The 27,422-nt window shown below is 48.6% G+C and overlaps 1 protein-coding gene across 4 annotated transcripts in view; it reads left to right on the forward strand.

Annotated features, from left to right (window-relative positions):
* Window positions 1–27,422, forward strand: part of NTRK3 (neurotrophic receptor tyrosine kinase 3) — a 333,653-nt gene that overhangs the window by 273,935 nt on the left and 32,296 nt on the right. For all 4 annotated transcript variants that reach the window (XM_065412797.1, XM_065412798.1, XM_065412800.1 and 1 more), the window contains 3 exons: window positions 6,402–6,532; window positions 13,869–14,041; window positions 21,921–22,164. In XM_065412797.1, coding sequence (XP_065268869.1) covers window positions 6,402–6,532; window positions 13,869–14,041; window positions 21,921–22,164 — 548 coding nt within the window. The remainder of the gene's footprint in view (window positions 1–6,401; window positions 6,533–13,868; window positions 14,042–21,920; window positions 22,165–27,422) is intronic.

The following is a 27,422-nucleotide window of genomic DNA, read 5'->3' on the forward strand; positions in this document are numbered from 1 at the left end:
AATGACTTGGGGATAGCTAATATAATGCCTATTTTTTAAAAAGGCTCCAGAGATGAACCTGTCTATTGCAGGTTGGTAAGCCTAACTTCAGTAGCAGGCAAATTAGGTGAGACTATTGCAAGGAACAAAATTATCAGACATGTATATAAACATGATATGTTACATGAGAACGTAAGAATAGCCATACAGGAAAAGAGTCAACACGACTTTGTAAATCATGCCTCACAAATTAGAATTCCTTGAGAAAGTCAACAACCATGTGGACGAGGGTGATCCAGTCCGATATAGTGTACTTCCAGAAAGCCTTTGACAAGGTCCATCACCAAAGGCTCTTAAGCAAAGTAAGCAGACATGGGATAAAAGGGAAGGTCCTCTCATTGATGGTTAAAAGATAGGAAACAAAGGATAGGAATAAATGGTCTGTGAAAACGGACCATTTTCACAGTGGAGAGATCTAAATAGTACGGTCCCCCAAGGAGCTGTACTGAGATATGTGCTGTTCAACATATTCATAAATGATCTGGAAATGGGGGTGAACGGTGAGGTTCCAAAATTTGCAAATGATACAAAATTACTCAAGATAGTTAATTCCAAAGCTGACTGTGAAGAGTGGCAAAGAGATCTGACTAAAGTGGGTGACAGAATGGCAGATAAAATTCAGTGTTAAATGCAAAGTAATGCACATTGGAAAAAATAATCCCAGTTATACATACAATATGATGGGGTCTAACTTAGCTGTTCCCACCCAAGAAGATCTTGGATTCATCGTAGCTAGTTCTCTGAAAATATCCGCTCAATGTGCAGTGGCACTTAAAAAAACCTAACAGAATGTTAGGAACCATTAGGAAAGGGATAATAGAAAATATCATAATGCCACTATATGAATCCATGGTACGCCTTCACCGTGAATACAGCATGCAGTTCTTGTTGCCCCATCACAAGAAAGCTATATTAGAATTGGAAAAGGTACAGAGAAGGGCAAGAGAAATGATTATGAGTATGGAACAGCTTCCCTATGAGGAGAGATGAAAAAGACTGGAACTGTTCAGCTTAGAAAAGAGACGACTCAGGGGGAATATGATAGAATCATAGGACTGGAAGGAACCATGAGAGGTCATCTAATCCAGTCCCTGGCATAGAGGGTCTGTAAAGGGTATATAGAGTTCCTATAAAGGGTACATAGAGGGTATATAGAGGTCTATAAAATCATGACTGGTGTGGAGAAAGTGAATAGGGAAGTATTATTTACTGCCTCACATAACCTAAGAATTAGGGATCACCAAATTAAATTAATAGGCAGCAGGTTTAAAACAAACAAAAGGAAGTACTTCTTCACACAATGCACACACAGTCAGCCTGTGGAACTCATTGACATGAGATGCTGTGAAGGTTTAGAGCAGGGGTGGACAAACTATGGCCCATGGGCCACATCCGGCCCACGGGACTGTCCTGCCCGGCCCCCGAGGTCCTGGCCCGGGAGGCTCGCCCCCGGCCCCTCCCCTACTGTCCCCTCTCCCCCGCAGCCTCAGCTCGCTCGCTCCGCCGCCGACGCAATGCTCTGGGTGGCGGGGCTGTGAGCTCCTGGGGCAGCGCAACTGCAGAGCCCGGCCTGACCCAGTGCTCTGTGCTACGTGGTGGCGGGTGGCCACCGGTGCTCCAGGCAGCACGGTAAGGGAGCAGGGGGGGTTGGATGGAGAGCAGGGGCGTTCGGGGTGGTGGTCAGGGGGCGGGGTGTGGATAGGGGCTGGGGGGGAACAAGGGGTTGAATGGGGGCAGGGGTCCCGGAGGGGCAGTCAGGAAGGAGGGGTGGTTGGATGGGGTGGCAGGGGGCAGTTGGGGGCAGGGGTTCCAGGGGCAGTCAGGGGACAGGGAGAAGGGGTGGTTGGATGGGGCAGGGTCCTGGGGGGGGGCGTCAGGAATGAGAGGAGGGGTTGGATGGGGTGGTGAGGGTCCAGGGGGGGTCAGGGGACAGGGAGCGGGGGTGTGTGGATGGGGCAGGGGTCCCAGAGGGGCCATTAGGGAACGGGGGGGTTGGATGGGGCAGGAGTCTCGGGAGGGGGGGCAGATAGAAGGTGGGGGCTGGGCCACGACCCTCTCCCCTAACCGGCCCTCTCCCCTAACCGGCCCTCCATACAATTTACGAAACCCGATGCGGCCCTCAGGCCAAAAAGTTTGCCGGTCCCTGGTTTAGAGTATAACTAAGTTTTAAAAGTTCATGGAGAATAGATCCATCAATGGCTATTAGCAAAGATGGTCAGTGACGCAACCCGATGCTGCTGGTGTCTCTAAATCTCTAACTGCTGGAAGCTGGGACTGAACAACAGGGATGGATCGTTCAAAATTGCCCTGTTCTGTTCATCCCCCTGAAGCAACTGGCACTGGCCACTGTCAGAGACAGGATACTGGGCTAGATTGACCATTGGTTTGACTCAGTATGGCCGTTCTTATGTTCCTTAAATTCTTCTTACATATCTTCCCTCTTACCTAAAACTTCCAGTGTGTACTCCTGGCCGGTTCAGGGACATCACATAGGTCATGATGTTAACAACCCATTGGTAGTTTAAATTACCCGCACCAGAGCCCTGCTCCAAACTCCGGATCTTTAATCCAAAATTTGTATTTTTGTAATGGAGCAAACATCAAGTCTGAACTTGAAGGTACAAAATCCAGACCTGAACTTTCCCATGTCTAGTAGTTCATACTCATTTCATTCTACAGATACAGTAGGTTGGAGCTGTGAATTCTGAGCAAGACCTGAGGGATTCAGAACTGGGTATTTGGTTCAGTTCCAGTCACGTCACCTCTTAATTATCTTCCCTCTAGTCTAAATAACCTCAAACTCCATCAGTCTCTGCTCACATGTGAGCCGCTCCACACCATGCAGCATCTACACTGGCCTACATCGGACTCTGTAACTATCTCACTTCAAATAGGGTGACCAGACCCGAATGCTATCCTCCAGATAAGTATTTCTTTATAAAGTACTAGCACAGTATCTTTGGACTGCTGCCAATATGAGACAGCCTCCTCTTAGCCCTCTTTCTGGCTGCTGAACAGTGGACCGAGACTTGGGGCATGTCTTCACTACCCGCCGGATCGGCGGGTAGCAATCGATCTATTGGGGATCGACTTATCGCGTCTAGTGAAGACGCGATAAAATCGATCCCCAATGGCTCTGCCGTCGACTCCGGAAATCCACCGCAGCAAGAGGTGGAAGCGGAGTCGGCGGCAGCGCGGCAGCGGTCAACTCGCCTCCGTCCTCACAGCCAGGTAAGTCGACCTAAAATACGCAACTTCAGCTACGCTATTCACGTAGCTGAAGTTGCGTATCTTAGGTCGACACCCCCGCCCCCGTAGTGTAGACCTAGCCTCAAAATACTGGGTTTATCACTACACCCAAATCCTTAGTATGCAGACTACAGTAATGGGCCCCATGGAAATACCTTGGTACACAGAAAAAGAATCTCTAATTCAGTGCCATTTACAATATTTTTAGGTTAGGGGCTCTCCCTACCCAAGTGCATCCATTTACACTTAGACACCTGACATTTCAGATTCTCCTAGGTACCCATAAACACTGAAACTAAGCGAGACCCAGGGCTGGCTCCAGCTTTTTTGCCGCCCCAAACGGCGAAGCGGGAAAAAAAAAAAGATAAAGCCGCGATCGGCGGCACTTCGGTGGCAGCTTTACCGCGCCGCTTCATTCTTCGGCGGCAATTCGGCGGCGGGTCCTTCCCTCCGAGAGGAACTGAAGGACTCGCCGCCGAAGACCTGGACGTGCCGCCCTTTTCCATTGGCCGCCCCAAGCACCTGCTTCTTTCGCTGGTGCCTGGAGCCAGCCCTGGCCAGACCAAAGAAACCCGTACCTGAGCTGCTGTCTTTGACTGTCGTTTGAGATTTCACACCAGTCATTTAGGATGTGGCTACCATCCTATGCCTTAATGTTACTAATAGTATTAATAGCGGCACCTAAAAGTTTTCTACCTAGTGTACAATTAATGAAAAGGTCAATGAGAATTCACTATAGGGCACTGTTCATTACAAGGCCCATTGCTTATGCAATCTGTCCATATCTCGCTTCCCAAACAGTCGAGAAGACTGGAGATGGCAGCTTATAGACCTGCCTGCGAGCTTCTAATTAGCAGGTTTAATTGTATGGAAACCCTCAGTTCATTCCTCTTCCAGTGCATTGGCTTTTTGATAAGTTGAGCAGTGCCTGTGCCATCACAGGGTGTGTTCTTCCCCCTGTGAAGCAGCTGTGTATTGAATTGAGTCAGGGTTGATATGGTACTTGGGATGGGCACTTCTAGTGGGCTGTAACCTTTCCTTCTCACCGGCATGCTCCAGATGACTCAGTACAGCCACCAGAAGTGCTGTCTCAGTGTTGTCTTACCTTCTCGATACACCAGCCCAACATGAAATCTGGGCACCAAAGAATGCTGCCTACTGAGTACAGATCCTTTCTGCTACCTTGGCAAAGGGAGATGGATGAAAGGATACAAAAGCAACTTGCTATGGAAGAAAGTGGGAGCACATAACCAGAGGGTCGCATTATCGCTGCCTTTCTGTGGGAGAGAGAAGGGAACACTTTACCACACAGGGGACGGCCGTAATGGAGCCACATTTGGTCCATGAGCACAAGAGAGGGGTCACTAATGCTGCCATCACTCTGCCTCCGGCACACTAGGGCTCAGCTGGGGAGAGTCTGTGGTGCACCGGTGCCTTAGTGAAGCAGCTGGCTCTGGGGAATGTGCTCCCCCAGTATCTGCTTCTGGCCTCCACGGGCACAAAGCTTCCAGACACTGCTGCTGTGGTTGGGCACCTCTTCCTCCCAGCTCCACACTGCTCAGGCCCTTGGAGCCATAAAAAAGCCCTTTGGAAGCACTGGGACTCATACATGACCCGGTCCAGAGGCTGGAGGGGCCATCTTTTGGGTGAGATATGAAAAGAGTGCTTGGCGCACTGTGGTCATTGAGCATGCCAGGGCATTTTCCCCAAGAGAAGGCACTGAGGGGCAGATTTTCAAAGGCATTTCTGTGTCTAAAGGTGTAGCTAGGTACCTAATTGGATTTTCAGAAGTGCCTACGCAGGCTAGGCCCCTAAATCCCATTGATTTCAACCAGAGATAGGTGCCCAGCCTGCCTTCCTCTTTTGAAGAACTCGCTAGGTGCCTGTCTGCACCTTTAGGCACCTAAATACCTTCGGAAATCTGGCCCTGAGATACTGCACCAATGGGTGCTATATAAAGACCTAAACCAGTGTTTCTCAAACTGGGGTCGCCGCTTGTGTAGGGGAAGCCCCTGGTGGGCCGGGCCGGTTTGTTTACCTGCCACATCGGCAGGTCCGGCCGATCGCGGCTCCCACTGGCTGTGGTTCGCTGCTCCGGGCCAATGGGAGCTGCTGGAAGCAGCGCGGGCCGAGGGACGTACTGGCCATCGCTTCCAGCAGCTCCCATTGGTCTGCAGCGGCGAACCGCTCCCAGTGGGAGCCACGATCGGCCGGACCTGCGGACAGGGCAGGTAAACAAACTGGCCCGGCCTGCCAGGGGCTTTCCCTATACAAGCGGCGACCCCAATTTGAGAAACACTGACCTAAACAGACGGAGCATAAACCGCAGTGTCCCAGCTAAATTCCTATTGGTTTGCTCCTTCCTGCGTTTCAGTTGATATTTTCCTTCACTTCCTTTCATAAATTAGGTCAGATCCTGCAGCCTTAACTGAAGTGAAGAGGCTCACTGAAATCAAATTGATCCCTGGTGTCAATGAAATCATACTGATGATGAGCCTGCACCTGTAGAAATGTTCATGGGAGTGAGAGTTGCAGGATCGGGCTCTTATGTAGCATTGTTGGGGCTGCTAAACTGCTGCCACTTACTGCCCAGAACTTCACGAAAAAGTTAGTGCTTTCTCTCCTCCCAGGTCATTTTCCTCATTTTGACCTACCAGGGTCAGGCACCCAAATACAGTATCTCTCTTGAGTTTTGGGGTTTAAACCAACCCAAAATCTCTATGCAAAACTCACTCAAAACCCTCAGATTTCATCTGGTCTGGCATCAAAACCATGTGAAACTGCAACATGTCATGGACGTGGTGCCAGAACATATATCATATCCAGCTTTGTTCCAAACAGACCCAAAACAACATGGGAGATTCAGCTGAAAGTTTCCTGAACCTCCTGTTAAACCTGCTGTGAGTTTTAGCAAAAACAGGATGACTTTCAAGTGCTTTCCTTGCTGATGTTTTGGGCAGCTCTAGTTCCACTACTGCGTGGCTGCATCCCCTGTAGGGGTGCATGTGAAAAGGTAGAGCGCTTGTAAAGCACTAGAAATGTAACGAGTTGTTGTCCGATCCCTGCATTAACCTGGATTCATTCTCCCCTCCCCATCAACCCATTCTCCACAGATGTTCAGCATATTAAGAGGAGAGACATCGTTCTGAAGAGGGAACTGGGAGAAGGTGCCTTCGGGAAGGTGTTTTTGGCTGAGTGCTACAACCTTAGCCCCACCAAGGACAAGATGCTGGTGGCAGTGAAGGTAAATCTCAAGGGAGCATGGAACAGAATGTAGTGGAGGCTGAACAGCAAGGTATAGCTGGATGATACTGTGTGGGAAGGATAGGAAAGGGTAGGTGGGGAAGGTTTATCAGATGCAGTAGATTGTGGTAAATCCACTTAGTCACATAAAGTTTCAGCATTTTGCTTCAAGGTCATTTATTCTCACCAATGCCAAAACCTTTCCTTTCCTTTCCTGTTGAGCTGGCCACGAGGCACCGAGGAGAATCTGCACTGCACTGGTCTGGAAGCTAAAGCTGACATGCAGCTGCAAAAACAATGTATGGAATTCACCTGCCCTCTCTGAGAAACTCTGGGTCCTCCCCCCCCTCCTTTTGCTCAGCCTTTTGTTTTATCTTTTGCTGCAACTATATATGAGAAGTTGAGGCAAAGAGGCCTCAGCAAAACACACACACACACACAAATCCAAAACACAAACACAAAAACCCCACAGAAATAAAGTTTTCTGGGATGATCTGCAAGATCCTCCAAGGATCACTTCCAGCTGAGATCTGCTCCTACCAGCTTGGTCACACAACTCCTAAAGGACTTCCAACAGAGGCCAGCTCAGCATGGCTTCTACTGTCTCAATCAGCTGCTGCGTACACCCCTTAAGGGTCCTTTTGAGAGACTCAGAACACGTTTGCACAGCAAGTCCAGGCCTCGGGTGGAGGATTCTGCTTAGTGGATAAGTGTGCTATCATATCAAGTGGCACCAGTTGGCAAATACATCATAATCCACCATGGTAACTGCGGCCATGTAAATCATTATCAGTGGTTTTGAATTTGAACCGATACCCTACAAAGAAAAAATATCTCTCTCCAGAACCCCAGAGACAACCTGTTCCCAAAGAGAGCGTTGTTTTAATCAACCTTTTAAGACATTTTTTTTAAGCTCACTTTTCCTGGTATGTTCTGGTCCTGAACTGCAAGGTGCCACCTTTTCGCTCTATGCTACAGAGATGTATAGAATAACTACACACATGATTAATTATCTGAGAGCGTGGCTTGTGCCATGGTGTCAACCTTGTTCCTCGACTTGTGCCTGCCTCTCAACAACATCCAACCCTTACGGCGTATAAACAATGCATCCACAATCTCTTAGGGCTCGACTGAGTTCCATTTGCTTGTAGGCGGTAGCGTTAGCTTGACTATCTCCCACTAATTGTTGTTACAAACTTACATCTCCAGAATGCCTTTTGTCATGGTCACAAAGCATTTTACACAAGACTGACTTCGCCACCTCTGAAATGCGCCCAGCTTCAATATGCAACACAACAGCTGTTTGACATCCGACGGCACAAGGATAGGAAAGAATAATGTAGCCAGTTGAAGCCACAAGGAGAATTTAGGGAGCAAGTTTAGGTAGTTATGCAAAATCTGAACCCAGGCTGGCGGAGCTTAACATCAGTCCTCCTTTACAAAATGCCAGAGGGTCTTTAATTACCACAAGTGACCAAGGCTTTCTGTTTCACATCCAAAAACCTACCCCCCAGCAGCATCACACCCCTTAGGACTGCACTGGCATTTGTTCAATGATGGGTTAGATGGAAGAATGCCACCCGCTGGAGCATCAATATCACTTGCAGCACGCTGGGTTTTCTTGGAGATCTCGCAAGTGCACACAGACTCAACCTCCTGAGAACTGACTGTGATGGCAAAGAGGTGGCCCCAATAATGAAGCCCCATTCCCCCACAGGAAAGCCTACAGGACTCAGTAGCACCGGCAGTTGGTTTCTACAGGTGCATGTGAGATGACCTCCTTTTCTACATCAGAACATCGTTTTCTTTTCTCCTCTTCATTTATTACAGGCGGGACTGATCGCACTGCCCATTATTGAGGTTGCCTGACCCTTCCCATTGTAAGACCCTGTTTTCAGTTGATAATACCTTTGCCAGATTTTAACCATTTAGGCTGAAGATTCCCATGGTGGGTGTCTGCCTCAGGCTGATTTTTTTTTTTTTTTTGAAAATTTCAACCAAAACAATTCAGCTGTGTTCAAGAACGAGGCTAGGGAAAATGCATTGTTTTGCCCATGCTAAAAAATGCTGATGACCTTTTGTTTCCAAAGTTCTAGAACCCCCATGCTTTGGAGCCAGGAACTTGAAATTTGGCAAGGAAGTGGCCTTTGTGTCAATGACGTGCCTTTCGCTGTCCCTGTGAAAATCCACCAAATCTGGACAAATTATCAGCCTTTGAAAAATTGCAGTTTGCACGTGCTCAGTAGAGACTGCTTAGATTTTAGCAGCTAAATTCCCTGAAGGTTTCATGCAGTCCTGGCACTAAAATGGAGAGAAGGGACACTCAGCCTTTCCTATGCTCTCAGTGACCCCCCCACACACTCCATCCCACTCCACCCATGGGCCCAGGCAGCATGGAGAAGGAGGCTGCCTGATTCAAATGCAGAGGGGACATGAACCAGACTTGGGGGAAAGAGTAGACTGGGAGAAGGAGCTGGGCAAGGAGACTGGACTGGGAGCTGGGGAGAGAAATAAGGACGGAGACAGGAGCCTGAGAACCTGTAGATGGAGGTGTGTCTGAGAGTGGATGAGGATCGGGGTGGGGAGAGGAGACTGAGACTGAGAATCAGTGGGGTGGGAAGAAGAAGTAGGAGGGGAGATAGATCTGATGAGCTAGGGTGCATGCGGAGAACTGGAACTGGGTGGACAAAGAGATGGGGTAAGAAACTGGGGAGTGGGGGACAAGATAAGGCACTGAATTTGGAGAAGCCCCAGGAGGGAGATTGGGACTGGGGGCCACTGGGGATGGGGAATTCCAGAAGCGGGGAAATGGGCAACTGGAAGCCAGAGTGGGTGAGAGTGATAGATCAGATGAGGAGCTGCGATGGGGTGGGAAATTGGGACTGTGTGAGCTAGGAGACTGAGGCAGGAATGAGAAGCCAGAGGAACGGGGTCTGGCACTGGCTGAGGAGAGTGGGACTGGGACATGGAACTATGGATGGAGAAGAGACAAGAGTGGAGGGACCAGAACAGCAGGGATCACGGTTGGGAGAATGGGCACACTTCCCTCTGGAGCCTGTAATGGTACCTGAGATGCCAATCTCATTGTTCCTCTGCTGTCAGCAAATGTCTGTGAAACCCACTGGCAAAATGTTGCCCTTTAGTGCTGGTCCACATAGAGGATGCTACTGTTATCCATTAGCTTACCTGGCAGCGGTCTGTGCAGTTGGAAGGCTCCAACCCTGCTGATCACCCAGTGGATGTCAATATGATGCCACTCAATGACATTTTAGTTTTCTCAATTTGCTTTTTTAAAACCCTAGGAAATAACACACAAAAACTATATTCAAAGAACATGAGTGAGGTTGTAAAGTCAAGCATTGTAACGGTAGGAAATACCAGCATTAAGGTTGCCTGCTCTGAAGACAGAATTATTCATATCTTCACGTGGCTTTTCTGTGGTCCTTATCACTCAGTGCTTCACAAATATTAATGACTTTATTTTCACAACACCCTGAGTTATCCCCTTTTACAGATGGGGGACTGAGGCACTGAGAGATTAAAGTGAGAAGTACCCCCTCATGCCCAGTTTGGATGCCTTTATGCCAGAGTATTGCATGCAAAGCACAACTCCCATTGACTTCAGTTGCAGCTGTGAGTGCTGAGAGAGCTGCAAATCAGAGCCCAGAGTCTCAGGTCAGGCATGAGGAAAATGAGGAACTCACAGTTAGTGACCACCTGTGTAAAGTTAGGTTTAAGTGACTTGCCCAGCATCCAGAAGAGGCAGAAGCAGAGGTAGAAGGCAGTTCTCCCAGGCAACATTCAACAGCCTTAACCATGAGACCCTCCTTTCTTTTTCCTCTTCTCTTTTGCCTCATTCACTACACACCTTCCAACGTCTATATTTCCTGACTTTTAAATCCTTGCCTTTACAATCTTAACAATGTTCCTTTAACATATATATTCCCATTACCTTGTAGAATCAACGATGTATTCAGGGAACTTAAAAGTCATTGTACCTTGAAATATCAGGTCCAAATATAAAGGGGGGAAAGGATGATTGAGGGGGGAGGGGAGCTATTTTCCTGGAAGGGTGTAGCAGCAATACTATAAAGATATTAAATGATTAAAAATAATCAGGTGCCTGAGATGAGGATGGATGTTTTGCCATCTGCACAGTGTGACCGTCATCCATCTAAATATCTCTAGGTGGCTGTCCCGTGAGGGCAGAGAATTAAAATGAAGTTATACCATGTGTTGAGCGGGTGTAGGGTGGGGGAAGGAACAAAGAGGAGTGGCCTCATGCTTGGATAATAACCTGTGGAGATTGGTTCAGCGGGAAAAGCACATGGATGGAAGAAGAGCACTTGCCACTTTGCTAAGCTTAGTGTCTAGCTCAGGGGTTCTCAAACTGGGGGTCGGGACCCCTCAGGGGGTCGTGAGGTTATTACATGGGGGGTCGCGAGCTGTCAACCTCCACCCCAAACCCCGCTTTGCCTCCAGCATTTATAATGGTGTTAAATATACAAAAAGTTTCTTTAATTTATAAGGGGGGGGGTCTCACTCAGAGGCAGGGGGGGTCTCACTCAGAGGCAGGGCCGGCTCCAGGCACCAGCTGAGGAAGCTGGTGCTTGGGGCGGCAGATTGTTCGAGGCGGCATTCTGCCCAATCCTAGGGCGGCACGGCCACTTTTTTGTTTTGTTTTGTTTTGTTTGGTTTGGTTGGTTTTTGTTCTTGTTCCGCTCCAGCCGCCCTGTAGGGGGCGGCGGCACGGAGAACCAGAGCGCCCTGCAGGGCAGTCCTCTTCCTTCCCTCCCCGCCGACCGGAGCAGAGCCCTCGCGGCAGGAGGCGGCGCAGCGGGAGGGGCCGCGTGGCAGCGCCCCTGCTGTAGCCCTGGCCGCCCCCTTCTCTCTCTCTCTCCCGCCCGCTCCCTTCCCCTCCCCCCACCCCAGCCGATCCCCCTGCACCCGCGCTCCGGCCGCGCCGCAGGTGTTGTTGTTTTTTTGCTTTGCCGTTCTGGCCGCCCCGTTTGTTTTTTTTTTGCTTGGGGCGGCCAAAAAGCCAGAGCCGGCCCTGCTCAGAGGCTTGCTATGTGGAAGGGGTCACCAGTACAAAAGTTTGAGAGCCACTGGTCTAGCCTGACAAAGCTGCAGGACAGGCTGGATTTATTTTCAGCATCTCACTCGATAGATCCACTGCCTCAAGACACAGCAAATGAGAAAGCGCTTCCTAAATGCTGAACATTCTTCCAGTGCCTCATTTACTGCCAAGTTCTGCTGGCCTTCCTCTGACTATTTGTGCCTTTGAATTCCAGGCATGAGTAAGATGAGCAGGGTCTTGTCCTTAGTCCCCAATCAGTGGGGTGACCATATGAGTTTACAGACTGACAAGAGAAGGACTGGGGTTTGTGGTAACTCCAATGACATCATTACACAGACAGAGATTGGTAAGCAGACAGCAGATGTCCTGGTAGGGTGGGCACCCAAGAAGAAATAATTTCAAGGGATATTGTTAGGATCAAGTGGCACTAAATCTGAGCAGCCTTTTTTGATTCGCAGTCCATGGCATTTGTGATGATTCTCCCAAAACGATAGTGGGGAGGGACAGCTCAGTAGTTTGAGCATTGGCCTGCTCAACCCAGGATTGTGAGTTCAATCCTTGAGGGGGCCACTTAGGGATCTGGGGCAAAATCAGTACTTAGTCCTGCTAGTGAAGGCAAGGGGCTGGACTCAGTGACCTTTCAGGGTCCCTTCCAGTTCTATGAGATAGGTATATCTCCATATATTTTTTATTTTTATTTTATTACACCTACAATTACAAAGCAGTGTCCAAACCAACCTCCATAAGCAACTGTACAATAATAAACAGTGTGTACAGCCCTGCACTCACGCGGAACCTGACCGTATATTCAGGAAGTATGTGCAGTCAAGTCCTCCCAGCACCCTACAATAACAAGTGTGTGCATGCTTGTAAGCTACCCTATAACAGCAGCAAACTGGTGTGCTCAAATGTGCTAAAGGAGATGTTTTTGGTAAGGATACAGATTTCAGCATCAATCTCTCAGGGAGCTGTTATAAACAGCAGGGAATAAAAACATGATTTTAAAAATGATGAGGAAAGATTTGACAGTGTCCTTCAGAGGCATTTTGAAAAATCCTCCCAATAACTGCACAGCCCAGCAAATCCGTCTTCAGAAGAAAGGAGGTGTCGTCAGCTATTTCAAAAGAAAAGACAGCTAGAGGGGGCTGGCTGGCTCAGGAGCGGAGTAATAATGAGATACTGAGCCTTTCGCCCCTAGGTCACCAGTTGAAATCCTGCCCAAGCTGGTAATAATGGGAATCTATTACCCTCTGAGGGCTGTTTGCTGCTCTCTGTGAAATGAGGTGGGGAATGAGCTCTATTGCCAAGTAGGCTGCTGTCCACATAGGAAGAAACTCCAGCCTAGTGGCAGTAACTGCGGCTCAAGCTCAGCAGGGCTGACTGGTGCCATGGAGCCGTACCACCTTTGCCAACTCCTACAGGAGGTGCCTCCAGGGTAAGGTTGAGGCACATAGGTAGGGAGTAAAGGCCCCTTTGACAGCACTGTGAGAAGACCGTGAACTCCGTGATGGGTCCCACAACAAAGCCCGCAAACCATCAGGTGTTTAGTGGGAAAGGAGCAGGTTGTCTCTCCTTGTCGCAGGGAAGTGAAGAGATCTGTGATATTTCTAGCACCTGCTGGTAAGACACTGGAGTTTAATGGTAGGGAAGGCAAACTACTCCTCCTAAAATCCAAACAGACTTCGGCCTTGTCCCAGGTTCAAACCAAACCCAAACCATATTGAAGGGTTAGGAACAGTGCACTTAATGCAAGAGGGCAGCTCCTATAAAAGGTCTCCAGCCCACCTGTAACTTCCTCTAGCTTCCTTCTCTTCCCATCTGTTCGCTCTCCAGATTTACTCAGCAGATTCAGGCAATGCTACCAAGTCTCTTTCCCCCAGCCACTCTTGGGTTCCCCCCTCAGTGTCAGCCCAGGCTGGGTTTCAGGAGGAGGGTAGCTCAGTGCAGCAGTTAGAGCATGAAACTGGAGCTGGCACTACAGGATTCTGTTCCCAGCTCTGCCACTGACTCACTTTGTGGCCTTGGACAGCTCACTGTTTCTCCATCAATAAAATGTGGATAATGAACCTGGTTTGTCTCACAGTGGGGCTATTAGGCTTAATTCGTACCTGTTTGTAAAGTGCTTTGAGATCCTCGTGTAACAGGCAATATCACTCTGCAGAATCCTCTACCCCGAAGAGCCCAACGCTGGAGAGACCAGGCCTGGTCATTCTGACTCACACCCTCCCAATTCTGTTTGTATGCTCCCCTCTTCCAGGCTCTGAAAGACCCCACTTTGGCAGCCCGCAAGGATTTCCAGAGGGAGGCAGAGCTGCTCACCAACCTGCAGCATGAGCACATTGTCAAGTTCTATGGGGTCTGCGGTGACGGGGACCCTCTCATCATGGTCTTTGAATACATGAAGCATGGGGACCTGAATAAGTTCCTGAGGTAAGCGTGAGCTGACTGCTGAGAGGGCAGGGCAAGGGCCACTGAACCTTCCTCCTCTGGGTCACTGCTTTGAATCCAGGCCAAGCCAGTAGGGACCAAAAGTTGTTACTGTCCAGTGACTACTTGACTGCCTGGATAACATGAGTCGGTCTTCCCAGTCCAGCTTCCAGCAGACAGGGGTCAGCACTCTCCACAGAGAGCCATGCAGACTGGACTTCTTCCTCATCCAGGAGCGACGCCGGGGTTTTTGCCGCCCTAGGTGGCAGCGCTCCTCCTTTGAGCATTCGGCGGCGGGGGGGTCCTTCCGCTCCGCATCTTCGGGGCACTTCGGCGGTGGGTCCCGGAGTGAGTGAAGGACCTGCCGCCGAATTTCCACCAAAGGCCCGGAGTGGAAGGACCCCCCGCCACTGAATTTCCACCGAGGGCAGCAAAATGCCGCCCCCCAAATCCTGCCACCCTAGGCGACTGCCTAGGGTCGCCTAGTGGAAGCGCCGGCCCTGTCCTCATCCCTAGAGGGCGTCCATATGGTCAAAGCAGGTTTGAGACAGGAGGCAGCCTGGGAATGCTATGGATAGGGGGCTGTAGTCTGCAGGGCAGGCAAATCAACACCTTTCAGCAGCTGTGAAATTCCCATGCCAAACAAAGCCAAGGACTGAACTGACCCCCCTGAACACTTTCTCTGGTTTGTAAAAACGAGGTTATCGTTCTGCTGCCATGCATTTCGTTTTGCGCATCACCCACCTCAGAATTCTGATGGGGCCAGGAGTAAAAATACCAAAACTCTACCCTAGAGAAGCTGTACTTTCAGGATGTCTGACCTGGCTGGCATCAGTGGTTAGAGATCCTGTGAGATTTCCAGTTCCCCTTTCTAGATCCAGAGATCTGATTTTGGGGTGCCCACTGGACCCAAACACTGGGGCTTTGCTCACTAATTCTGGTCAGAGGTCCCAATTGTGATCCAGATGTCCCTAATCCTAGGGGAATTAGGAGCTATTGTAGGCTGGCCCCATTTCAATAATTGCCTCACCTGCCTCCAGAGTGGTAGAGATTAAAACACCAGCCGGGCTTGTCTATACCGCATGGTAAAGCGCATTAGAGGGGTGTGATTTGAGGGGTGCTCTGCCTGCCCTGTGTTGACCCTCCTGGTGTGAACAAAAAGGTTTCAGTTTGCGTTAACGTAGCCCTGTTTCAAATCTCTGAGTGGTGTGGAGCAGACAGCAAATGTGTCTGATGCTAGTCTCCTGTGATGCAGAAATCATGCTCTAAAGCTTGTACTGTAAGTGGAGTGGCGCTTACCTCTTGAAATAATTACTAGCTTTATTTCCAAGTATTTAGAAAATTGGACCCTTGATATTTTTGTGTTTTGACTGCTAAACACGAGCATAATTGCATTAGGAATGAGGAGCTGAACGTGGTGTCAGTGCCGAAACTGGGGTTCTCCTGTTCACAGAGATTATTGCTCCACTGTTGCAATCGATTTCTGACTGGGAAAAACAAATCCTTCCCCAAAGGTTTGGGTTATTAAACAAGTGTCCTTAGTGATGAGGCTCTGGGAATGGCTCTTGAAAGGTTCACCTCTCCCCAGAGCTCTGCAAGGTGGCTCTCGCACTGATGTCGGAGTTTCACAGTCCTTGGGGGGCGGTGCCAGCATTTTGATCCCCAAGCCAGAGGTGTCTTGGTGATAGTGTGCAGACTTCAGGAAACTGCATGTGATTTCACAGGTCGATTCCTATCCTATACCCTAGTGGGATGAGCTGCTTGACAAGTTAGGAACAACACAATACATCACTTTATTAGACATACCGAAGAGGCATTGGCAGGTCCCCCTCATAGCCAAATCCAAAGAGAAGCGAGCCTTCCCCACTCCGGGGCTTTCCCATTTCACTACCATGCCTTGTGTGGCACCCTACCACCTTCCAGCAGTTTATGGACCACCTCTCCCTGCCATCATTGTGAGCTTGTGGCTGCCTATTTGGATGAGATGGTCCTTCATTTAGTTCGGAGTGCAGATACAACCTGTAGGACAGTGTGTTGCTGAAGGAAGCCAGCCCAGAGAAAAGCATGAGAGACCAAGTACTTGAGGTATTTAATAGAAAAGGAGAAAATCCATCTGCTCTTAGATGAAGTGGAGACACCATTTCCTGGCAAAAAAAAAATTAAAATTTTGCAAGCCTTGTCTTCCTTAGGACTAGCCAGATATTGCAGATGAGTCATAACCTATTGTACCACTTTGACATCTCCTTTAATTGACCTCACCAAACAGAATGCTCCAGAACAGGCCAGCTGGACACCGCAGTGTGACAAAGCCATTCCTTGTTAAGCCTTGCCACTGCCAGAGCTCTGGGGCCTGGTTTTACACAGACATTCATACTCCAGACGAAGGCCTTGGAGCCATTCCACCCCCACACTTCCAGGGCTGTATTGGAGTCAAGCAACAATTTGCCTCATTAAGTGAGATAACCCATGGTTGAAGAGTGCCTGGGTGGGCCATGGACTCTCTGGAATCACCTATTAGAGAGGGTCTTTGTCTCATTACTGTATTATGCCCTATTGTCCTGGCTCCATGAGATGGAGTCCAATCCCTGGATTACCCAGTAGTCCCAGGCATTACAGCCTTACACCTTTTGGATGCTTTTTCCCTCATACTTTGGTCATCCCTGGGCCCCCTTCTCTGGGGAGTTATGTGGTGGGCAGAATGGACACTCTGGAACACCAGTAGCTGCCCTCGCATCCCCCAGCCCCTTTTTTACTAGTGATGGGAGGAGACACCAGCCTAGTTATTGGGACAGGAGGGCTCCAAGAGACACCTGGGCCAAGGGAACACCCCACAAAGCTCGGGGAGTTCAGAGAGACCATGAACCCCTTGAGCCTGATTCACTAATGCATCTGTGCTGCCATCCTCACAAAGGGGATGAGGTAGAGAGAGGGCAGCCCTGGGAAAGGGAGGCTGCTAGACGGAACCTCTCTCCCTTGGGCAGTGAGCTCAGGCAGAGCCATGAATTGAGCCCTGTCTTGTTGTTTGTGAGCGTACACTGAGTCCTTTGTGTAGCCAGCCCAGAGGCGCTGGGCGGGGAACTGGAGTCAGGTCTCCTTAGGCGTGAAGGTCTTTACATCAGATAAATAGGGCCTCTCTTTTGCTTGCTGCAGAGGAGCCTCTGAAGGAACTGGAACAGGGACCCGCCACACCTCTCTTTGCTGAAACGATACTGCGGGAGGTGCCATCTTTCAGGCAGGGCATAAAGCCCAGGCCCTGGCCACTTGTGTCACTTAAAATCCCCAGCGCATTCCCTCAAAAAGGGGAGTTCATGCCCAGACACTGTCAAAACCTCAGCAAGGATAATAACATTCTTCTTTAATTTCACCCATCAGCTTCAAGGCCTTCACTGCCTTCCTTAAGTTCTTCTGCAGCGTTATTGTGCACCATGAAGCAGCTGCTGCATTGCACACCAGTGGTGGCTGCACATCAGTGCTGGTTAGGAGTTAGCCCTGGCATGAGAGGGCCTAACTACCACTGACTTCCGCAGATATTACCCCAGGTTAGCCTGGGGCTGAATGTGGACCAGTCTCTGAAGCCCTTGGGAGTATTCTAGCTGTGTTGGTCCCAGGATATTAGGCCATAGCTACCCTACAGCTTTAGTTATGTCGCTCAAGAGTGTGAATTAGCCACACTCCTGAGCGACATAACCCATGCAGACATAGCACTGTCCACTCAGGTGCATTCCTTGCGTTGGGTATTTACCCTGCAGGAGGCATGCAGAAGTTTTCTTTGGCATACGTCACCCAGCACTGCTCCCAGGGCCAGAGGGGCGGGGGCTACTTGCAGGAGCAAATCAAATGAACTTGTCCGAGTTTAACTACACCTTTCAATAGAAATTGAAAAAGCAGTAAAATGGGAGCGGGCTCACTTTAGCCTGGGCTTCCCACAGATAAGCATCATAAATAAAAGTCCCCCAGTTTTTATTATGGCCTCTCAGAGAAAACACTGAACAATAAAGGTGACCGATGTGGCAAGGGGAGTCATTTCAATTTACACCTGCCAGCTGGACTGGGGATTGAGTGCCACAGGGTGGTCTCTCTTCATACTTCACTCCCAGCCCTCATGCAGCCTGGCTGCTCCTCTCGCCACTGGTGGCGGCAGATCAGACGTGTCAGGCTGCCGTCGGCCCATCAGGAAATACAAAAAGGCCTGCTGCAAATTGCAGTGTCCTGGCTGATAAAAGGCCAGCGTTGAAATGGCAGCTCCCTCCGAAAGAGCCTGTCAGGGAGAAGTGTAAACATCCCTCTCCAGGGAGCAGGGGGTCTCCAGGGCTGACTTACTAGGGAGCCTGGGAGTTCACTAAAAAGAACAGGAGTACTTGTGGCACCTTAGAGACTAACAAATATTAGAGCATAAGCTTTCGTGGGCTACAGCCCACTTCTTCGGATGCATATAGAATGGAACATATATTGAGGAGATATATACATACAGAGAGCATGAACAGGTGGGAGTTGTCTTACCAACTCTGAGAGGCCAATTAAGTAAGAGAAAAAAAACTTTTGAAGCGATAATCAAGATAGCTCAGTACAGACAGTTTGATAAGAAGTGTGAGAATACTTACAAGGGGAGAGAGATTCAATGTTTGTAATGGCTCAGCCATTCCCAGTCCTTATTCAATCCTAAATTGATTGTATCTAGTTTGCATATCAATTCCAGCTCAGCAGTCTCTCGTTGGAGTCTGTTTTTGAAGCTTTTCTGTTGTAAAATAGCCACCCGCAGGTCTGTCATTGAATGACCAGACAGGTTAAAGTGTTCTCCCACTGGTTTTTGAGTATTATGATTCCTGATGTCAGATTTGTGTCCATTAATTTGTTAGTCTCTAAGGTGCCACAAGTACTCCTCTTCTTTTTGCGGATGTAGACTAACACGGCTGCTACTCTGAAACCCGGGAGTTCACTAGAGCTGCTATGCAAGGCAAGGTTGCAGAGCCCCTGCTGTGCACATACCATTGGTGGCTGCTCCGCATCTCTATGGTGTTCAAATATCCTCTTTCCCTCTGTGTTTACCCCATGTGTGTCTCCCTCTCTATCTAGCCGTGGAGAAGGACAGAAAGCGAGCATGTATGTGTGTGTGTGTATTAAACTCGGGGCTTGGGTGGTAGAAACAGCTAGAGTGACGGTTACTTAAAAATTTCCATTGTAAACTCCTATTTGCAGTCGCCTTTAATTTTCCTCTTTTATTAAAATCTCCAGACTTGCTCCCTGCTCAGAGGCAATTGTTTCTTGGAAGTTTGTGTAGCATTTTGTATGTGTGTAAAATCAGAGCGTGGGTGGTAGCACCAGCTAGAGTTAAGGTTACTTTAAAATTTCCACTGTAAATCCCTATTTGCAGTCATCTTTAATTTTCCTCTTTTATTAAATACTCCAGACTTGCTCCCTGCTCACAGACAATTGTTTCTTGGAAGTTTTTGTAGTCTTTTGATTATGAAGAAAGAAGGAACAAACATACAAGCTATCCATTACAAAAAAAAAAGTCATAGTAGTATAATTTTAACAGCTGTAGTGTCCAAACAGCTGGGGGCAAAAAGAGACAGTGCTCATTGAAGACAGGGGATTTCTGCCCCATGCTGACCAAATGTCCATCGCATGAACTGCGGTGTTTTATCCCCAAAGAACAAACCCCTCTGATGGGCTGAGAATCTGCCTGGTTTTACAATCCTTAATAAACCGAATTAGCCCCACACTCTGAGAAAGTGACAGACCAACCCGTCTTCTCATGCTCTCTGCAGCCTTCTCCATAAAACTGGATGCACTGTTGTCACTTATACTAATGGCATTAGCCTGTTGACACTACCCCAGCTACAGGGAGGGAGGAAGGGCCTGTCTAGACTAGGAGAATAGGTTGCATTTTAAAAGGTTTTAACTAATTTAGACACTAGTGTAAACAAGGTGTCACACTTTTATGAAAGTGTTAGCTGGTTGAGGGTAACTGTGCACCCCTCTGAGGTTGACCTGGACCAGCTAATATGTTTTAAACATCACCTTTGTTCCTTACCTAGACGGGGCAGAAAGAGAGATTTCTTTGGTGCCTCTTGGTCTGTTGGGAGTTGGAATGAGCAGCAGATCAAACAACCATCTATCAACAACACGTTGCTAGCTTCCAGACCTGTTCTACACCAGAAATATTACTCGTTGCTGACAACAGGTGTCAGCCAGTCGAACCTTGACGAGCAGGGTCCAACTGCAAGTGCAGACCATGGCCAGCTATGTTCTTCATTGTTTCAGACGCTGTGGTTTGTTCTGGTGTATGTTTGTCGCTCAGCCGTGCTCAGCACCAGCTCAGCTCCACCTACTGCTGACATGTGTTGTCAACAACAGTTAATTTCCCTGGTATAAAACAGGCTTTAGGATGTTTAAATAAGACATCAATCATTCATCTTATATACTCTCTTCAGCAATCTCTTGCACTCTGCAACATTCCCTAACAAGTTCTCTCAGTCCACAGCTCCTCTCATCATCCCACCTGCTCTTTGCAACTAGCCTCATAATCTCTGTGACATTTCTACCCCGCAGCCCAGCTCCTCCAACCCTAGCCCTGTGCTGTCTGCAGCATTCCTACCTCCGGCTCTCTGCAACATCTCCACCTCTGTCTGCAGCACTCCCTGCTCCCTAGTGCCACCTGTAGAGTTCACCTTCCCTTTCAGAGCTCCTCCTGCTGTCTTGTAGGGGAGCTTTAGGGTTGTATTTGTGGTGGCAGGGAGGCAATAGGCATTTGAAGAAGTGGCATCTGAGAAATGGAATCAGCTGAACGCGAAATATCTGGACACTAATCCCAGTGCTCATCCCAGAGCCCAGCCAAGCACTTAAGAAAAGTAGACAAACAGTTCTGATCTTGTGGGGATGTTTAGCTCCATGCAGGGAAGGAGGTACAGCTCTGTACGTGCAGTTTCAATTTGCTTGATGAAATGTCAAGAATCATTTAGAAGAGAGTGGTAGGAAAGCCCCAGAGGAAACGTTGTTCTGTATCTAGTCAGGAGGAAGAAGATCACAGCAAAATCTTTTGCTTTTTCCCTAAATATGAATGTTTTTCCTATTCCACCTCCACACAGGCAACCAGAGGGTGAACTCCAGTAGGGGAGAGACTCCACCATGGAGATAGTGTGGCAAAGACAGGCTTAGTATGTGAGGGGAACTGGGCAGGCAGGGCAGCAAGGAGGCTGACCTTGAGTCTGAACCTAGAATGCACTTGTGTCTTATACGTAGACCTTGTGCTGCCCAGGATTTCCCCTGACTTTGTAGGGTCTAATCCCTGCTAGCAACTCTGGGAGGGCATGTGACCCTGCAAGTCACCCCCCACCCATGCCTTGCCTCTGCCTGCCACTTTCAGCTCCTGTCCAAGCTTACAAATGCCAGGGCTGCCTCAGGGTTAGAGTTGGGGCTCTGACCCGAGGAAGCCCAGGAGTGTGTGACATCTGAAGCCCAGCAGAACCCCCCCCCCCCTTGCCTCGCTTCGTGGAACGTCACCAGGAGCAGAGGACATAGTGGGGGCTGGTGAAAAGGAGTTTGGTGGGGAAAAGGCAACCTGTTTGAGGAGAGAGAGGCCACTGGGGAGCCAGGGAATGATGGGATTGGAAGAAGGGGAGATCTCTAAATATTTGGAGAAGGTTTTATGGGGGGCGAAGTTAACTGAACTGAACTTCCAGATCTTGAGGGCGTTCATGTTTGTTTTGGCTCCATTTTTCCAATAGATCTGCGCATAGAAGCCAATCATCCAGGTGCACTGAGAAGGTCTCAGAGTTGGGGCCCAATGCCCTGACTCCAGGATGAATGGAGGTGGTTTGAGATCCCTGCCACCTGGTTGTTTAGATACCCACTTCTGTGCTCTTTGCTCTTTCCCCTGCAGGGCGCATGGCCCAGATGCTATGATCCTGGTGGACGGGCAGCCTCGACAGGCCAAGGGGGAGCTGGGGCTGTCCCAGATGCTGCACATTGCCAGCCAGATTGCCTCTGGAATGGTGTACCTTGCTTCCCAGCACTTCGTCCACAGAGACCTGGCAACCAGGAACTGCTTGGTTGGAGCCAACCTGCTGGTGAAGATTGGCGACTTTGGGATGTCAAGAGATGTCTACAGCACTGATTACTACAGGGTAAGGCAGCTCCAGGGCCAGAGTCTGAAGGGCAGAGGGCGGCTAGGAAATGCTACAGTCAATCAGCCACCAAAACTACTGACTCGCACGCTTGTTCATTCCTTCCCCCGTGCTCCCACGAACCCTGAAACACATACTCACGCAACCGCCCACGACTCACATCCTTGCACACATCGGTGTACACACCCACGCATGCGCACACCCACACATCGGTACCCTCTGTCCTTCTCACCTACACTCCCATACACATTTAGAACTCAGACACAAATGCACACTCGTGCACTTACACACATTCCCTTAGTCTTTTACATATTCAGCTCTTTCTCTCTCTGATGCGCACACACACACATCACTCTCCATTACACACACACGCAATGTGCAGTTTTTGATTCCTCTCTTCATTTAAAAAAAAAAAAAGACATTGATGCATTAAAGAGACTCCAAAGGAGGGTGACAAAGCTGATTAAAGGATTGTAGACCGTGATCTGTAGAGTGCAATTAAAGAAACATAATATAGAGAAAAGGCAACTGAAAGAGTGACTGATAACTGCATAAAATAAGGGAGAGGAAATAATAGGCAATTTAGGTTTGACCTCAGGACTGTCTTTCAAAAGGGACATTATTTAGACAATGGAATAATTTGCCAACCTAGGTTGCTCAGGCCCCGTCATTAGAGAAGTTCAACAGGAGACTAGAAAATAAATACCTGGGTTTAGTGCAGCACTAAATGCTAGAGCTCGACTCAATGACCCAGGAGCTCCTTTCCAGCCTTATCTTCTGTGATTTATACTTACACATTCCTGTGTCCTTACACACACCCTTGTGTTGCTCTGCAGTGCCCCATCTGGCTGATGCAGGAGCTTTACTGATGGGCTCTGAAGGAAGCTCTCCTCAGCTGTGGAAAATGGGTTTTGCTTTGGGGGGAATCCTGTAGAGGATTCAGCACCCCGCCCTCCACAAAAAAAGAGTCTTTCAGGATAAAAAGTGGACGCTGTTGCTGTAGGGCACGTTCTGGGTTTGGGTCCTTTCAGATTGTAACGTAGGGGTCTGGTTCTGTATAGCTGGCTGCTGATTCTCCACCTGATTTCTGTCACCTTGGGGCAGAGTGATCCATGGCCACGTTGTTTTAAAACAACATGAGGTAGGAGCTATCTTGTGGGGGGATGGAGAGTGGAGATGGACAGAGGAAAGCTCTCAACAGAGCGATTGAGCAGTGGCCAAGGTGGAGATGGTTAAGACACTGTCAATGCAGAGATTTTAAGAAGCAGGCTAGATAAGGAGTTAGTGGGCATGATGTCTGGAGGAATCTTGCAGGATTTGGAGTAGGATGGGCTGTCAAGCTGGTATTATCTGAGTCTTCTCTCTATGGCTGTAGAAAAGATATGCTCCGTCTAACTACATTATTGAAAACCCCAGTAGGGTTTCTGCAAAAAGAACAGGAGAACTTGTGGCACCTTAGAGACTAACAAATTTATTTCAGCATAAGCTTTCGTGGGCTACAGCCCACTTCTTCAGGGTTTCTGTAAGTCATCTAAGTAGCAGGATCGCTGTCTTCCCACTAGTGCTGCGCAAAGGAGTGAGCACTGCAAAGAGCTTCGTGGATGAAGGGACTGTGCTGGGCCCTTTTCACTCTCTATAATGGAGATGTCCTGGGGCCCCGCCCGTCTTCTCGCAGAAGGATTTTTTATGTCTTTATTGACTGAGGAGGTGGAAGTTAAAACGCTCCCTTTCCGGCCAGTCACTGCAGCGTCTTTAGAAGTCATCTGTTTCTAGTGGGCTTTTCTTTGTATCACACCAACTGCCTTGTGTGGCCAGAGCAGCCCCTGGCACTGTGCTCTATACAAGCAGAGAGTCCCAGGGGAAGAGTTTTGTTCTTCAGAGGCCAATTTTTATTAGTTTTAGGATTAAAAACAAATCTTGATCATTTAACCCACTACTACTACTACTACTTAGCCTTTCTCTAGCACTGTCCATTTGAAGGGGTCCCCACAATCACCCCGGAGAAGTAGGGATCACTATTATTACTCCTGTTTACACATGGGGAAAATGAAGCACAGACAGGTTAAGTGATTTGCCTAAGGTCACACAGTGAATCAGTGGTAGAGGACAGAATTGCACCCATGTCTCTTGATTCCCTTATCCCCTCCCTTAGCCAGCAGGCCATGTCCCTCTTAGAGCTGGGAGCAAAACCCAGGAGTCCTAACTGCTCTATCCTCTGCTCCAACATTCCCCCCAAACTGTCCCCATCTCCCCTTCTGCTTTCACTTAGCACAACAACATTCTTTGATAACATGAGACTTGCTTTGCTGGGTTTGAATTGTGTGGCGGAATACGGTTTGTGAATGGCAGTCAGCATTGCTGAGCTCCCTGCTAGCAGCCGTTGCCACCTTTCTGGGCAAAAAGCTGGTGGTGACACCAGTGGTGTTGGATGTGGCTCTGTAGCCGTGGTGTCAGCCGTGGTGTAAAGTGCCATTGACTTCTCTTGCAAACCTGGGCAAGGCAAGCAATTCCGTTCAGCCACAATTGTGCTTCTTGGCCCTGAATGCATTTTAGGATTTTTACTCCTAATGTCTCTTGCATTAAAACTGGATCTTTTGGGCTTCAGAGCTCACCCGTCCCTGTTGCTTGTGCCCAGCATGAAGGGCTATTTGACCAGACACCACAAATGGTTGCTGTTGAAGCAACACAGACAGAGAGCAAGATCCCAAGTTTGAGAATCAAAGTAGGGCTTGGACTCCCATATGCAGCCACTAGGATGTGGCTGATGAGTTCAGCCTTTAAGGTTTACCCTTTGGGTATGGTACCAAGCAGTGGGTATAACCCCCATAGTAAGTTCCCTGAGCCAACTTCTCAGGGTCCATGCAGAACACCTTTCTGCTGAGGATATTTCCTGTTGGTAGGATCCTGGAGCAAAGTTCTATTTCGGGTGATTTCTGCATCACATTGTGTTGTGTATCCAGGTTGAGGCCCCAGAAGAATACAGTAATTTATCATTTTCTGAGAAGGCTGTGAAGGATTCCATCTGAAAACTGACAAGATCTGACAGGTCTGCAGCACTCTGAAGGCTGCAGCTTACTTAAATCTGTTGGGTCTGTGTGTTTGCCCTCGCCCAGCACTGCTGAGTGCGGATAACTAGGCGCATGGGATGCGGTAGTGCATTCCAGGTTCGGGATTAACTCCTAGCCATTTCTTTTCTTTTCCATTTTTAATCTTTTAAAACAAAGAGAAAGCACCATCTGGCTCATGCATAAGTAGGATGCAAAATGCTTTACAAAGGTGAACTGCTTAATTTCCTGTTACACGTTTGGATACAGAAAACAAACATTGACGTAACAAAAGCAACAGAGTGATTTGTTCTCCCTCTCTCCGTGTTCAGTCTGAAGACAGATGTGTCCTTTCCCACGCGGATCACTTAGGAATCCCATCAGCTCTTGCTTTTAAACCTGCTTTGACAAGACAGGGTTTCTTATGGGGAAGGGGAGGAAGTGTTTTTTGGCAAGTATGAAAAGATCTGAGATAAAATCTTTGATTCGAAAGGGAGGGAGGGTGGAGGGGTGGGACGGGGACGAGCTTAATCCTAAAACGTGTGTGCATTCCACAGAATTGAAGGAACATTGCTGTAAAGCGTTGTTTAATGTTCCATTTCATTTTTGGTTTTGATCCCTGTGGGAATAAAGGATTGAATAGCTGCGTATTGGTGAGAATTTTTATTTTTTTTTAATTTCATGAATGGAGTCTTTTTCAGACAAAAGACCCAGGACTGCAATGAGGGGAAGGGGGACTTGCAGGTCAGGATTTAGGTGCAACAGATTTGTGTGGGGAGCCCTGGACTGGAATAGCCGGGATTCTGTAAGTTAAAACTGAGATGAATCAGCAGTTATGTGCAGGAGGCAAGGGCTGGAACAGCAGATGGTGCAGCAGGTCAGGACTGAGTTTCTCTGACAGCTGGGGGTGGGCAGGAATGGAACAGCAGGGGATGCTGCAGGTGTGGGTTATGCTTGGATCCTAAGAAGTAGGTGACTTCCTCACTCACACCCTCCTCTCTTAGGCACTACCTTAGGGAAAGATCCCAACCAACCCTGGCCCATGCCCTTGCTAGTCTCAATGGGATGTTGAATCTCCTCAGTGAGGTCATTGGGTTCCCCTTCACCAAAACGAGAGAAGGGTCCCCGGTGTTTTAATGAGTGGTGAATTGCATTCCTAACAGTTCAGCTTGAATTGGGTGCTTCACCGGTGGTGTACAAGCCCCTCGAGTCTGTAAAATCTGGTTGGAAGTGTTGGAAGAAGATATTTTCTGGTGATGTTTTGTCATTGGCCTGGCGGGTCATGGCCAGAAGCATGGAAAGGCATGGAAATGAAAAGTTAACAGAATTCTTCCCAGCACCCTACGTGGCTCAGGATTAATATGAGCTCTGGGTGAAAGTTCAGGTCTTTTCTCCTTTTTAATCCACCCCCCCAACTTAAATTAAATACTTTCCGCATGACACTATTGTAGTTGCTGGCTTGTAATGGTAGGAGACCAGGGGAAGGAAGGGTGACATTTCTAAGTCTTCGGAAGAGAACCCTGATCCTGGCTTCTCTATAGCCAACATCTAATGACGCCCAGTTAATGTCCTAACATGGATATGACAGCAGGAGTGAGGACAAAGATCCAATCAGAATAGGGGAGTTTGGTAGCATCAAAAGCAGTGAAACCTTGTTACAACATCATTCCTGGTATAGTAACATTGGATAGTGCTTAGTCCCCATCATTTTTCAATTCATTTAAGAGTTTCAGCTCTAATCTAGCCATTGGCATTTCTCACACATCCATCGCCATGCTATTTTATTACTATAGAATCCTTCATTAATATAATATCCCTGTTATCTCTTCCCCTGCTGCTCTAGGACTTTGCTTTATTGTCCATCTCCATGTCGCACGAGGGCAGTGTGGCATTCACTGTGAGGCTCTTAGCACCAAGAAAAACGCCCAGCTACAGCACAGCAGTGCCAGCAAGAAAAGTGCCGGACTCCCTGCCCCAAGTTTGGATGCAATGTCACATCTTTCATCCAATCCCCAGTAGAGTTAGAACAGGTTTTACTGTACCGATACGTAAAAGTGGTTTGAAAACGTACTAGTATTTCGAGCTAATCCATCAGCCTTCCCGTCTTAGAAATCTGTCTGAAGTTTACTGGGCAAAAGTGGGGGAAATCGATTTGTCACCTGCCCTTCTGGCATTACTTCATTCCCATTTGACTAATACTAATTAACAGAGCGC

This window comes from Emys orbicularis, chromosome 10 (genome assembly GCF_028017835.1).
Source record: "Emys orbicularis isolate rEmyOrb1 chromosome 10, rEmyOrb1.hap1, whole genome shotgun sequence".
Lineage (NCBI taxonomy): Eukaryota > Metazoa > Chordata > Testudines > Emydidae > Emys > Emys orbicularis.